Source organism: Harmonia axyridis, chromosome 6, assembly GCF_914767665.1.
Source record: "Harmonia axyridis chromosome 6, icHarAxyr1.1, whole genome shotgun sequence".
NCBI classification, from domain to species: domain Eukaryota; kingdom Metazoa; phylum Arthropoda; class Insecta; order Coleoptera; family Coccinellidae; genus Harmonia; species Harmonia axyridis.
In genome coordinates, this window is record NC_059506.1 from 6563725 (window position 1) to 6579534 (window position 15810).

Genomic DNA, 15810 nt, shown 5'->3' on the forward strand with positions numbered 1-15810 from the left:
TTGGGTAGATGTCCCTTTGATGTGGATACCGCGATCCGCTAAATACCAGGGTTTATTTGGAAGTATTGTTAGGAAATTAATTCACAGGCTCCAAAGGAATTTCTGGAAACTTGGGCAACCCTTGTATAATCGAAATATTCCTGCTTCCTCCAAGTGACTTTGGATATACTATACTAATAATGGTTTAAATTTGAAATAGGTATTGGGCAAAAAATTAATGATATATTATATCTTCAAAATAGCAAATACATGTGAAAAAGCATAATTATTTTTTGACTAGTTTCCTTCTTAATCAGTTACCTCCATTAGTACCAACGTGGGACAATTACTACAGTTGCTGATTAGAGTGAACTATTTTTAGATTTAATTGAATTGATTAAATACAGGGTGTTCCTAAATTAGATCTAGAAACGAAAATCAGATTCGCCAAGTAATTTTAAGAAGAAAAATATCCTATAAGCTTGGCCTGCAAACGCTTCGTTTTCAGTGATAAAGTTTGATTTTTTTTCTCATAGCATCAGCAAAACACAAGATATTCAACTGAAATTTGGCATAGTTATTCCAATTCAAAGTTTACATTTACACAATTCCAATGTTACAGGGTGATAACATTTTTTGGAACAGTTCCCACTTTTTTCCTGCTGAACTTTTTGGTAGACCTCTGGTAATTTAAAAAAATGTAAAGAGAAACTAATCTAATATTGAACTTTCTAGTAGTTTTGTCGTATCATATTTTATCATAAAAATCCAATTATTAAGTGTGATGAATAAATTAATTATTAGTTTTGGTGCTTATTTTCTTGACATGTAGCAATGATCAATAAATATTTGATAATCTTGAATAATCATCACACAAAAGTAGGAAAACAAAAAACACCCTGTATCTCGAAAACAAAGTGTTTATAGGACTTTTTATCCTTGAAATTACCCAATTCATCTGTCATTTTAGTTTGTACCTCCAATTTAGTATAGCAGTGTCAATATGATTATTGTCCAAGTTTTTATGTGTAAAGAATCATTAATAAATTATTTCAATTCATATTTTCTAGTTGAATCCTCCAGAAGGAAAGAAAAACAAAAGATATTCTTATATAACATATATATTTTCTAAATATATTGTACTCATTCAATAATGAAGGGTACAGTTAATATTTACATTTGAATCTAAAAAGCAGACAATGCCAAAAAATATACTTAAAACTAAAAAATGTCCTGCTATTTTGTTTTGAGGAAATTCCTGGCAAAATCTTCAAAATGCTAATATGTACAAATTAAATATAGTATCTCAAAATAAAATTAAACTAGCTTATAACAATTAAGACACATAAAAATGGCATCTCGTCTTAGTTAACAAAATACTATACTCAAATTATTTGAGAAATCAATTAAATCAGTGCCCACCATTTTCCTAAAGTGTCTCTCTAAAACAGCAATATACCTTGTAATGTTGGTCTGATTCAGCTTCGAGACTCAATATGTATTGTGTCAAAGTGGAAAGTGGGGAAAAACAATTATAGAAAATTTAATGCCTCTGAGCAAATTATAAAATTTATCTGGTCCAGTTAGATGAGTTATCAAAAAATACAATTCATAATCATTTTGCAATAAAAAGCAAATCAAGATAATTATCCTCATCAAAATTTTTCCAAGAACCACGATTCATCCCAATTTGAAAACAATACAAAAATATTTAATCCAATATGTTATTAATAACTAGATATTGAGAAAATGATTTCAGTGAATTATTATGAGCAAAACGTTCTATAAGAAAAATTGTCTATAATGTTACCATACAACGGCAAGTTAACAAAAAATATGACACGATTATTCTGCATATTCACTCAGAAAATTGGGGTTAGTCTTCAACAATTTAAATTAGCCAAAATAATTCTTCATTGTGAAGGCTGTATAAATATAAATTGTCGAAAGTGTAAAAATTATTTGAATGATTTTTTTCTTATTTCATATCATCTTGTATTAGATATGTTTTATTTGCATTAAAATAAAAAATATTGTTTTTATATTTCAATTAGAATAGGCAATGTTATTTTCGCTTTTCATTAAATTAATTTTTGATTGAACCTCAAAAAAACCTTGATTCTTGCTTATTCAGAAATTACTGTTAAGAAATAAAATTCCACAGAATTGCACTTTTTTAATAAATGTTTAGTTTGCTTGGAAATCATTGAAATTTCATTAGATTGTATGTTTGTTGAGATTCAAAAGCAATTTTCAATGTAACAAGTATCTGCTTCTTCAATGAAAATTATATTTTTGATTGAGAATTTCATAAGTTAATCTCTTGTGGATGATTTTTTTTTGTACTATAATTAGTTTCAAACAAACTCCAATTGTGATCTTTTAGAAAGCAATTTTCAGATCTGCAAATGGACAAGCCTATATTTTCAAGTTAAAAAGCATTGGTCGAGAACTCTTGAAATGAAAATAATTTTTTGAAGATAGCACCATTTTTGATTTTCATTTAAGTTAATTGGAAAAAATCAATTAATGAGTTTTATCTAATTTTCTGTCATGTACAAATAGGTAAGGAAGATCCCACAATACCAACCGTTTCACAAAACATAGCGTATTGATAACATGGTGAACTACAGAAATAAAAATCGTTATCGTTTGAACAAGTGAAAAATACAGTGAGAGTTAATCAGACAAAAAACATTGTAGTGAATACATGGAAGATTAGGAATGTTCCGACTGGAGAAAAAACAGTCTGAACTTGAAAGAAACAGTAAAATTCAGGTAGAACCAGTTAAAACTTTGCCGCCATAAAAATCATAATTATATCCCATAACAGATACGGAGTGTTACAGTTTCAATTGCATAGATCTTTCTACTATTTAAATAACTTTATAACTAGGTATCTCCTTCTCGAACTGCAACATTCTGTATTCAATTGATGAGTACATCGGGTGATGCTATTCAATTCAATTATTCGTATTGCCAATCAATGATGTACGGAGTGAGTAGGTAACATTGAAGAAGAAATAATGCCTGTTATTTTGAACTTTCTCGCAGTCAGAAAAATTCTTGATAATTTTCATCGAAGATTCAAATGTGGGAAGATTCTTAGGTGTGATAAGGCATGACGTACGTCGCTGGAAATAGCCCCTTACGATGACCTATCTCACCATGCCACCAGTGTTGATCGGAACGATCGGTTACTGTTACAACATCACCCTTTCGGAATTCTAATTCTCCAGCTTCTTGTGGTTGGAAATCATAGAGAGCTTGTACCAGACACTTGAAAAATAAGTTTTTTTTGTAAGTATTGAAAGGTAATTGACTCTTTACATTATGGTGTTTTTCACTTATTGCGATTTCATTGAATTTTAATCTTGCTGTAATCTTTTTAGATTTGAGAGAAACATTCACAATCTCAAAAAAAAATTATTAAAATTGAATTATTTATCATGAAGAAGTATACCAAATTCTTAAATCTGTTTCAGGTTCGGAAGTAAGAGTTTCACGATGAAGGAATTAGAAATATAAAAAAATATTCTCCTATTTGAATAAAGCCATGCAAGTGCTAAAAAGAGGCTTTATTTGAATTATATACATGATTTTTCCAATACTTTTTTCGTTTTGTTAGTTACAATGAAATGTAGCAAAGCCATTTCAGTCAATTACAGGGTGTTTCACCATAGACACGACACTCTATTAAGGTTAAGCAATGAAATTTTCGATTTTTTTTCGACACAGTTTCAGGCTCCATCAGGGCAACATTCTTAGATTTTATGGAAATACACAGAGTTTACTTACCAAAAAAGTCTAAATGGCCGAAAATATGTGTTTTTCTTATGGAACACCTGGTTTTTTCACATTGCATGGAGTAAAAGAACCCAAGTTTGTTCGAAACTTCATATGCTTAAAACTTACCTTTTTGAAATATTTCGATTTTTCATATGTTGGACGGACTTTGGATGAAACTTAATAACTTCGAAATGAATTAATTTATTTGAACAAAATTTTGAAAATGAGAACTAGAAGAACGCAGATAAGTACCTACTGACTTTTTGATAATCATACCTCCGTTCTTTTAGTATTCACTCCCAAAATCTTGTTCAAATAAATTTATTCATTTTGAAGTTATTAGGTTTTTCCAAAGACCCTCCAACATATGAAAAACCAATATATTTCAAAAACGATAATTTTTCAGCATATAAAACTTCGAACAAACTTGGGTTCATTTATTCCATGCAATCTAAAAATTCAATAAATAACAGGGTGTTCCATAAGAAAAAACAAATGTTTGGCCATCTCCACTTTTTGGTAAGTACATAGGCGTAATAGATAAAGTACCCGTAATAGAGCGTCGCCGTCTATGGTGGCACATCCTGTATACCTACTATGCAAAATGAAAATAAATCACCACTAAAAATACCATGAAATTATTATTATGCACCCTGAAAACCTAATATCTGTTAAAATTATTTATTTTTTTTTTAAATGTATTGCAATGAAGTTATGCCACGTTGCAAATGCTGAAGTTGTAGTAACCACAATCTACACAGAATTTTTATAAGCTTTTAACAAATGTAGTTTCTGAAGATGAGAACATTGTTGATGAAATGTTTGTAAAACGCTTGTAAAGGTTCTGAGGATTAGTCAATTATAGTCTGATTACTACAACTTCACTAAAATATTATGTGCACTATGGATTTGAAAAACTTCCTCCTCAAAACTGCAATAAAGAAGCTGTATATTCGAGTTATACACAGCATTTTCAAAATACTCAAGTTTAATAAAAATAGTTTTTTTTATAATAAAAGTGCAGAATATAATCTTCCAAAAACCAGCCACAAAGCGGCAAGTTTCTGAATGAAGAAGTATTAGAATGAGCATTCTGTAAGAGCATTATACATTATACATAATTTTTATTGAAATTAACAGAATATATCCATGAAAAAAAAGTTAATAATTTTTGCATTGAAAAATGTTGGTTGGCAGAACTGTTTTCTGTATCATAAATTGGACATATGATAGATAAATCTGCGACAGGAGAGTCCCTAATACCAATTTCTTATAATGAAATATAATCATGAACTCTGTGTGAAACTGAGATATTTCTGCACAATTTTGTTTTACAAGGTATGGCAGAATGAACGGATTTGCCACAAAATTAGAGGAAAATTATTATTGTTTCACAATAAACCTTCAGTTCTTATTCTTCTGACAACCACAGTGATATTAGCAAAATTATTTCACATAGCATACCTTTCAGGAAAACTTAAACCAAATATTAGGTTTTCAGGGTGTACAATAACATTTGTGGAAATTTTGCGGTCGAGGACGATAAAATTATTAAACAAGATTTTTATAACATTTCCAAAATCATTATTATAGAATTAATAGAAAACCAGCAATTGATGAATCTTGTAAAAAAGTAGTATGGATGTACTATTATGTAATACTAGTATTGATCGTAACATGTATTACCCTATATTTGAACAACATGGATCTCCACTTTTTTATATGTCCTACAGAAAATTCTTTTTGTATTCTGTTCAAAATGGCTTACTTGAATGACAGTAGGGCGCAAGTATTGGATAAAACATATATTCATATTCTATCAATACTTGTCCTTTAGATTAACTTAAACTAAAAGATTACTACCAATGGGAATTTTTTAACCTATATCGAAAAACCCATAATGCAATACTTATAAAGCCATTTACTTATGAGTAATATTTACCTCCTCCGCAACCATATCGCGAAGTTTAACATCCTGCGATCTGGATACAGATGATGTACGGTGGTATTCAACCAATTCATTGAGCGAGTTAAATTTGACCACCCATAAGAAAAATTTTCCTTGTGCATCTCGAAGTACCTTGAAATGCTGTACTCCATCTGAACACCTGAAGATAAGAAGAGGCGAAATAAGTATTTAGTATTATTTTTTGGAATTGAAGCGATTCAACTACGCCTAGCAAATAGAGCGAACAGCAGTTGCCTAGGTCAAGTTCCACGCATCTTTAATCAAGAAGATTCACTCATTTTTCAACCCTTCAACGTGAATCATTTGAATTCTCAATATAGTTTCATTGGTCACATAATTTTATGTGCAAAAATGATTTACTCTTATCTGAGAGTTAATTCTATCGGGGCTTATTCAAAGCTGACTAATTTATTCACTGATTAATTCATCCACTGACTAATTAATCAAAATCACAAAGCACTTATACAAGGGCCTAAAACTTCAATTTTTTTGTCGTTAGTCAGGGGGAAAAAAAAAAATCACATTAAGTCTTGGCAAAATGAAAGCTTCTTAGACCAAAATATATTCAAAACATTATAGAAACTTGAAATTCCTTAGGAAGGTAAAGCTCTCTATATTTGACGATTTTGAAATAAAAAAACCAAGTGTTCGAAGTAGAAATTGGTAGCTTTTATGACACGATTGTTGTTGAATCATAAGAAAATATTCCTTGTATAAGATTGTAGATACTTCAATTCGAAATATCTCATATTCAAAATCATATCTGAGTTATGCATAAACTTGAAATCAGCTGAAACTGTAAATCCCTGTTGGATTAATAAACAAGGATTTGTTTCGAAAAATTATGAAACCACATAAATTTCAGCCCACAACAAATACTACTTCAGTACCAAGCTCAAGAATATCAATAAGAATTGAATGCATTAATGCGTTCACCAATGTTAATATTATTTGCACCAAAATAAATGATATCACATCAGAGAATTCACATTAAAAAAAGGACAAAGTTCCCCAAAAATATAAGTATTTTAAGAGAATCAGCCAAGTCAAACTCTACATATACCCATGGATTGATAAGTCAAAAAATAGTTGTTTTACTATGCAGGAAAACACAAAATTTAATGTCGCGGCAGGTGTTTCATAGTCAAGACTAGACCGGCCAAGACATGAAATCTGCTTTTCTGCCATATAAAACATACTTTCGATCATTTTTTTTTAAACGGCAGCCAGATCCAAAAAATAACTTTTTAAAATGAAGCAATCAAGAAATCTTCATGAGAAGCTGTATTCAAGTACAGGACAGTGTTTACATAAATAAGGTAAGGAATAAATTAATTATCTAGAAAAGGTGCGCATCTTTTGACGTTCTACTTGATGAGGTCATTAATGTTTCGCCTATTAAGACATTGACTTTCTTCAAATTATAAATGCAATTTTTTATGGTGCCTATTTTTCTCCATACAACATAATAAAAGTTTAATCATGTTACATAAGGAAATTTTTGAGAAAATTTTTGTTTTAGGGACTTTAAAATCTAGGATTTGAGAATTAGGATTACAAATTAATGTGATTATATAACTCATGTTTGGATGAACCAATAGAATCCGTGAATTTCCTATAGTTACGGCGTATTGAAGACGTGGTGTAATCGTTTTGGTGTTTCCCTCCTGACATATTGTGATCATTTCCTTAGTAACATTCTTGGACGTTCGCCAAAAAAAATAAAATTCAAGCTCAGGGAAATATCATTGAATGATCAAAATGCAGTGCTTTGGTTATAGTTATTGAAATTCTAAGATATATTATCGTAACTAAGATGTCTAGAAACCTGGTGTATGGACTGATTAGATTTTGTTTTGCCAATTTGATGATGATGAATTTTGAGAATATTAGTTAAGCTTTGTGAAGTCAACTGTAGATGTAGCGCTATAAAAAAATTCTTGTTTATTAATATTTATGAGTTTTGTGCCATTTTGTAGCTATATATCCTTCATTATAGTTATGACCTGTGTAAGCAATTCTTGAAAAGTGTAATACTATTAAACACCAATTAACTCTCTCTATTTCAAATGTTTGAATTCATTCTCATAAACGTTTTGCGTTTGGTTTCACGACTTTGCACGATCATACTCGGTTACACATCGCTTTTGATTGGTCAGGATCAGGTTTTAATTAATGTATCCTATCAAAATCAAAGGAAATGACAAGTATGACATTGCGGCGCCGCCACGAAATAAAACTAATATTCTCAATTTGGTCGAATGTCATTGCATTCAAAGATTGACGAGTGCATGCACCATGTTTTTAGGGCCAGTTGCACCATTTTCCTAAACATTGATTAAAATTTAAACATTGATCCATTTCTGATTTCTCTTGAGAACCCATAGAGTAATCAATGTTTAAATTTTTAATCAAGGTTTAGGCAAATGGTGCAACTGGCCCTTAGGCCCAGTTTCACCAAATGCTTCAATCTTGACTTGGCTCTTAAGTGAGGCCTTAGATCACGATTAATGTAATGTAGCGGTTCACCACACTCCAAAGCGCCATTTAATCGACCAATCGCGATTTAGCACTAATCGGCCATTTTTGGAGGATTATAACCTTTCAAGTTGAGATTAATAATTATTTATCAGGATGGAACTCTTGTCTATGTAGGTAATTATTTTTCCGGAAATTTCTAATTTTTGGGTCAATTTTATCAAAATATGACTATATGTATAGGCTCAATATTTCCCATTTAAAATACAAGTAAACTTTGTTTTTGTGTTTTATGAAATTTATTGCAAAGAATAATTTATTGATATGTTTGATTGAAATATTATTTAAGAAGCAGTTAAACTTGTTAATAAAAATAAATAAGTTAATAAAATTACTTATATAGTTTTTTTTCCAGAATGTGTGGTTTTGTGAAATGGGATAATTTCTTTTCAACTTCTGCAAGTTTCCGACATTTCGAAGCACATCACTCGACATTTTCGGCAAAAATTAACTTTGTTTTTTGTTTACAAGATGACAAATGATTTGAAATGTTATGAGTTATGAATGAATGACACCTGACACCTAGCGTCAATGGTGGTCATCACTGCTAATACGATACAGAACACTATATAACTTTTTGTTCACAACGTTGCCAAATGGTTTGACTATTTAATCGCAATTTGGTTTATCGCCATCATCTTCGGACGGGTTGATGCATGATGAAACAGAAAACACTGTTAAGCCTGCTTTAGTAACAAGCGGAGTTTAATCAATCTGGGATCGAGTGCTGTTTGGTGAAACTGGGCCTTAGACATCTTAATCATAACGAATACCAACTCGAGAATAGACAATATTGTATTTTGATGATACACCTCTTCACTCGACGTTTTTCGCGAAACATCACGAGAGCGCATCTCGAGTGGCTTTGGATATAGTTATTGAAATTATTCGTTAAATAATCGTAATCAATACCAACTCGTGCATAGACAATATTCTATTTCGATCTTCACTCGACGTATTTCGCGAAACTACGTCTCGTGAATCGATGTATAATCGAATATTGCCCATGCTCTTATGATATTATAACTGACAATATTATTCAAAAAACTGTTACTAAGATCCAACGAGAATTTATTGACCGTCTTGGATACTGCCATGCTCAGGGAGGACTACAGTTTGAACATTTGATCAATTTGTCAAATTATTTAGATTATAAGACTTTGAAGATAGTATATTATGCAAATTTTGATTCAGTGTTAAGATATGGTATTATATGCTGGGGTTCTAGTTAAAAAAAAAAAAAAAATTGAGGTGCAAAAATTATTTGTCATACAAAAAAGAATTTTAAGATCATTGTCTAAATTAGGAGTTCTCGATTCATGTAGAGGAGTGTTTAAAAAAAGTGGTATCTTCAAAGTTTATGGTATTTATTTGTATGAATGCCTAATTTATTTCTTCAGAAACATGGCTAGTTTTGCTATACATATATCAGGCCATAAATATGAGACGAGAACTCTGGATTTCAATTACCCAAAGCATAGGTTGACACTTACGAAAAACATCCTGAAGGATGTTTTTCATGTATGTTACATACATGTTACACATGTATGAATACATGTGTATTAAAGAATATAATAGGTTACCTGATGAAATCAAGAGAATTAATAATTTCAAGTTATATAAAAAGAAAGTAAAAAAAAGTCTCATTAAATCAGAGCCCTACTCTCTACTAGAGTATTTTGATGTACAATAGGAGTGGGAAGTATTTTTAGTTATAGTTTTTGTTGACACTATTTAGTTTTGTGTGTAGCATAAGTTGTAGTTGTGCTGTATATGCTTTGAAATAAAGACTGTTATCTATCTATCTATTATAATGATTTTAAATAAATCATTTTACACAGTTGATTGAACAAACTACAATTAGTTCAAACTGAAGTCCTTTGTGATATTTTTGCATTATCCAAGACGGCAATAAATTATCTTTGGAGCTTAGTAACAGTTATAATAATAATAATAATAATAATCAGTTAAGTAACTCTGAAAGCCTCAACACCAGTCTTTATACAAAATACGATGTAACGTTGTTTGTGGAATGCCTTATTCCCAAGATCGACAAAGAAACGACAAATCTGGGTTTTCGTCAACACTACAGGCTACAGCAGCAATATTCTCAGTTGTTCTTGAGCGACGCACACGGTTTCGATTCTTCACATCTTCAACAGCTCAAATTTTTCCACTAGTTACATTATTGCCGGCCGAGAGGCCAAAAGTACTTTAGTTTTACTTGTGACTGCAATATTTTCACCATTTTTGTAGGAAATTATAACAATTTCAATGCGTTCTTGAAGCATGTATCGTTCCATTTTTAATAATGGCTTAGTTTTTATTTGTCGAATGTCAAAAGATGAAAACTGCCCATATAGCAAGCCTCTTATTGGAAAACCATCTGTCAAAAAGATATTTGTTTTTTCTATCAAATATTTTCAATAGGACGCTTGACTAGTTCAAGAGTAAGAGCGACAGTTACTGAACTAATCAAGAAAAATTGTATACAAGAAAAAATATGTAAATATTAAATAATTTGTTTGAATCTGAGTGTGCCCCTACTGCAATCCATGCAAGCAATAAGATTTCTGCATTATATTTTTAGACTGCATTCGCTCTGAAGTACACAGGTTCAAGTTCTTCCTCAATTAATTTTAATGGTTTATCATAGAAAATGAACAATATCAGTTTTTATTCAGGTGTGCTTGAATACAATGGAATAACCTCATTGTACACATTATCAATCCTTAAATATTTCAATGATATTATTGGAACAGAAATTAAACGAGAATTTCGCTGCAAATATATTTCTTATCTATCTTAGTTCCGTTAAAATGATAAGAGTTGAATGGAGTTGAACGTAGCAATGACGTCCATGGCATGTTTAGATGACTAATTCTGATTTTCTTCATCTCATTCTCATTTCTGGGACTAAGTAATTTCGTTGGCTGGCTTTAATATAGGGTAACTATTTCGTGAGAATACACAATTTGAGGATTTTCGATGCCTAAAAATATCTTGTGACAATAATTGATCTTGCAGAATTTTTCATGTTAAAATTCATTTTGATATAAAAAAGGAATATATTTCAAGAGAAATCAATGAATGTTTATCTAATTGTAAATAGGAAGATATGCCATTAACGATGGAAAACAATTCAACCAAACGGCCGCCGCAGCTACGATTCTGGCACTATATCCATTCCACCCAAAAGTGATTTAGTTTTGTGAAGTGTAACTGCAAATTTTTTACCATTTCTTCAGTGAATTTTTAAACATTTTAGAGCGTTGTTAAAGCGTGTACCGTTCCATTTTTAGTAATATGGTAGTTTCCAATTATCAAATGCCAAAAAATGACAGCTTCAGAAGTGCCCAGCTTCTCAAATAGAGGGCTATTCAAAATGAAACCTTTTATTGTAAAGTTTTTTTCCACTCACAAATTACATTTCTGGCAACCTTGAACAAATTCAATTTTGTGTCTGTCTGGCGGTCAGAGCCCCTTACAAAAGCTCTAACTTGTACAATTCTTATTAGATTTTGGTATAAACGTTGAGTTTGGGTCACAGATTGCCCCATACAAAGTTCATCTTCTTGAATAAAAGGGGCGCATTGAGCATGCGTAAAAGTAGAATAATAAATAATATAAACAAATGAATAGCATGGTTTGCGCTTAGAGCAACTGTTATTGGTCGAATAGTCATGAATCCTATCCCTCGTTCTTGCCTAACAGCACAAGCCAGAAACGTACTCGCAATGGAATGTGAATATTATCATTCGAATCCAACAGTGTGGGTAGACCTTCATTTATTCTTCGTCTCCGTTTACAAATTGATATAAATGACATAAAAGTATAGAGGTTCAACAAAAACACGAGGCGACTTTATAGCATTATATGTTGATCAAAGAGAACGTGGTTGTGAATCTTGTCGAATTTGACATCGAAGACAAGGGCTAATTTTTCGTTTATCATTTTAGATTCTTCACATTATTTCCACATATTTAATTTTTATTCCTATGAATGTTTTTATTTTCTGATATTTTTTTTCGATTTAGAATAACTATTTTTTCCATTTTGTCCAGGTCATGTTAGATTTTTGCCATTACTATTTCATCAAGTGTTTGATTGTCTCAGTCTTTACTTGTCGGAAATTCATCTTGATGATTAAAAAGTAAAATAAATAATATAAGTTATTTTACTTTTTAATCATCAACTATTTAATCAATTGAGCGAATAAATTTATTATTATCATGTCGATATTTACATAAATATATAACATCCGTTAACTTATTACGTTATGTGTAAATACGTATTTTATGTTGTTGTTTTGTATATTAGATTTGTAGATTAATATGCAACGTGAATTATCCTCAGTTCGACTCTGGGTCGACAGTATGTCTTCATAATAGTAAATCCTCCTAGTTATGTGCGAACTTGTAAATATTGCGCCATTATATTATTTGAATAAACTATAATCTGATATTGATAAAAATTAGTACGAATATAGGGATGAATGGTTAGTGGTAACTTAAAAATTTCAGCTCTTTGAAATATGCAGCATGCGCAAATGTGAAAAACCAAAAAATTAGTGTTCTACTCCCCTATCCCTAACAAATTTGGTATGAGTTGGAACACTGAAGATTCCCATAATTGAATTAGATATTTCTAGGAGGTAATTGTCTTACAACACCGGCAATATCTGAGTATTATGAATAAAAGCTTACTTCTAATCCTTTTCATTCACCCCTATATATAACAAAAACAAAGTAACTGAGGACGGTAATTACTGTTCCCGAGTAATAAGGCTACAATAAAAAAAATATAAAATAGGCCAAAGGGTTCAAGAGGAAATGAACTACAAACTTCGTTGAGATTTTGTCAGTTCTCCTAATTTTGCCAGTGTGTATATTTGCATTACCTGACTGTATTTTGTAGTTCGTATTTTAAATATATACTAGATAGTACTTTGTCATTTGTATTTTGATTCTATTTCTAGCTCAGTATGTATTTAGCCCAGCTATGTAGACGCCCATTTCATGTCTTTTTCTCACAAATGTCCGGCACAATCACACCACTTTTTTTTGACGCTTGTTTCAGTGTTAATTACAGAGCTGCAAACCTTGATGTTATTTTTGTATTTTATTCATTAATATTCGAGAGATTAATATCACATTTTCTGTATCAACAAAACATGAAGTGAAATTGAAAAAGTATTACATATAACTATTAGAAGGACACTATTCATCCTAATTTGAGTTATGTCATGTTAAACAAATGAAAATCATGATGGTCAATACGATTTTGATATTTTATTACTGACTCAAATTTCAAAAATAGGCCTGAAGAAATGTAAATTTCAAGCATGGATCGCCAACAAAAATACACAACAAAAGGCTAGTGTTATATGAGTTTACTTTCTTATTTCTGTATCACCTACAGAATTCCACAAAAGCAGCATCATTTCAGTGATGAAGAGTGCTATCTAATTTATCTGTCTTTCTCAGATCTCAAGGATGAAGCGAAAAGATTAGTGATGCGTCACCTCAGTTGTGTCACCCAGTGGACCGCTTGGGTTTGAATGCATGCCATGACTTCATTTCAGTTGTCATAAGTGTCAAGGAATATAAAGAAACTTACTTTACTGATAAGGAAAAATCCCCTGGACTGGATTCACTAATACGAATTAAAAATGCGCCTTCATGTTTGTTCATAAGAAGTTTCTCTGCATCAGCTCTGGTAATCCTTCCATAATACCAGCTAAAAAATGTTTTTTTAATTAACTCACAGCTCTACTACAATTCATGATAAGTTTATGTTTAATGATCAAAACTTCTTCAAGAGATTAAAAACTAAAACAATTACCATGATTTTAATTCATAATAATATACATAAGGAACTGAGTTTATAGGTTCAACCTAAATTCTTATTTGTATTAATTATAATAATTAATTTTATGAAATATATAAATAAAACACTGATTAATGTAAAATTCTTTTCAGTTCAGGAGTTCTAAATTTTAATGATAATGATACAATATAAGAGGTAATAATTTCCTATTTCAATTTTATATTTTCTTGAACATAAATAGTGAAAATTTGAGAGAATATTTTTGGTTAAACTATATTATATATATGTTATTATAATTGAGGGTAATGGTAAAAAGCAAGGCTAAGAAAGAATGAATTTTTTCAATTCAACCTCAAGTTCCAGAAAATTCTTAGAAAGATAAAAGGTAAATATGAAATGTTGATATATAGGGCATTGATACATTTTAACAAATATTTGATTGGATCTATATAATTGTTTAAGTTTGAATTGAACTTTGAAACAAAACACAAGATCGAAAGATAGTGTTGAACTATTCTGTCTCTTTTGTTGGTCCATAATTTATACTTGAAAATTAGATACAACTGATAATTCAAAATAAATAATATTCTGAATTTGAATGTTTATAATTGCAATTCTCCTATCATTAATCATACAAATTTTATATTTTAGACAAATCTTGAAAAATATATTCATAGAACTGTGTATTTGATGGATTGCTTTATTATTATTCATCAAATAATTTTAATGCCAAAAACAGAAATAAAAGATAACTACTCAAAACTTAAGAGATGCTCAAGATGAGAATTATGTGCTGATATTTAATTTTTCATGTAAATCTTGAAAAACATGAACCAACAAAAATTTTAACTGACTCGATTGTCAAAGAAACTTTTGTTATTGAATGGGGAGCAAGCTTCACGATTACAAACTTACTATTTTAATTTGTATGAATATGCTTCAAAAGGAATGAATGCAAATATTGAAAATTGTAACTAAAATTTTAGGTAAAATTATTACATATCGTAGGTCATCAATCTCTCTTAAGAAGCCCCTACTGAGAAACCTTGGTTGAATTTCTTTAATTTTGATTGCTATCTGTTGATATCTCACCTGTGATTTCTCATTTCGATGTAGTTGCTAGGAATTAGACCTTCTCTACCATCAAGTTCAGCTCTATACCAATTCATGTCATCTTCCATGTTCAAAATCTACAAGAATAGCCATGAAAATAGTTGCACAAATTACTGTAAAAATGATCATTTACTTTTAAAACCTGTGATCTTTTGAAACTAAGTTCATCGTCTGCCGTAGCATTGAATTCGTGTTTAGCTACAGCTTCCATTGTTGAATATTGTTGAAAATTGTTGTCACTATCACAAAGAAAAAAATTCACTTGTCACTTCACAATTATTGCACACAGGTTTTTATTGCATCAAACGTCAAACTAATTGGATTTTATTCTATACAAATAACCGAATAATGTTGGTTTGAATCTCTATGATCTATCCATTCTACCATAATTTGTTATCACTAGATTTGTGTGAATATTTCCAATATTTCGTATTGGTTACTTGTTTAATGTACACTCCCTATAACTAGTGTCTATTATCGAGTCGTCATTCGACCATAGTCGCCGAGCATGAAATTCAACACTGGCGTAGTAAAATACGAAGAAAACAAATATCGGTATATTTATTCTTATCGAATTGGCTCAATTAAAATTT

At 30.5% G+C, this 15810-nt stretch overlaps 1 protein-coding gene across 1 annotated transcript; it reads right to left on the bottom strand.

Moving 5' to 3' along the window:
- Positions 1–1084: 1084 nt before the first annotated feature.
- LOC123682690 (growth factor receptor-bound protein 2) lies at positions 1085–15789 on the bottom strand. The gene is made up of 5 exons (XM_045621455.1): positions 15351–15789; positions 15197–15294; positions 13895–14014; positions 5711–5876; positions 1085–3258 (listed from the first exon to the last, which is right to left on the bottom strand). The coding sequence occupies exons 1-5, from the start codon at positions 15426–15428 to the stop codon at positions 3085–3087; spliced, it is 636 nt and encodes a 211-aa protein (XP_045477411.1). The 5' UTR covers positions 15429–15789; the 3' UTR covers positions 1085–3084.
- Positions 15790–15810: the final 21 nt, after the last annotated feature.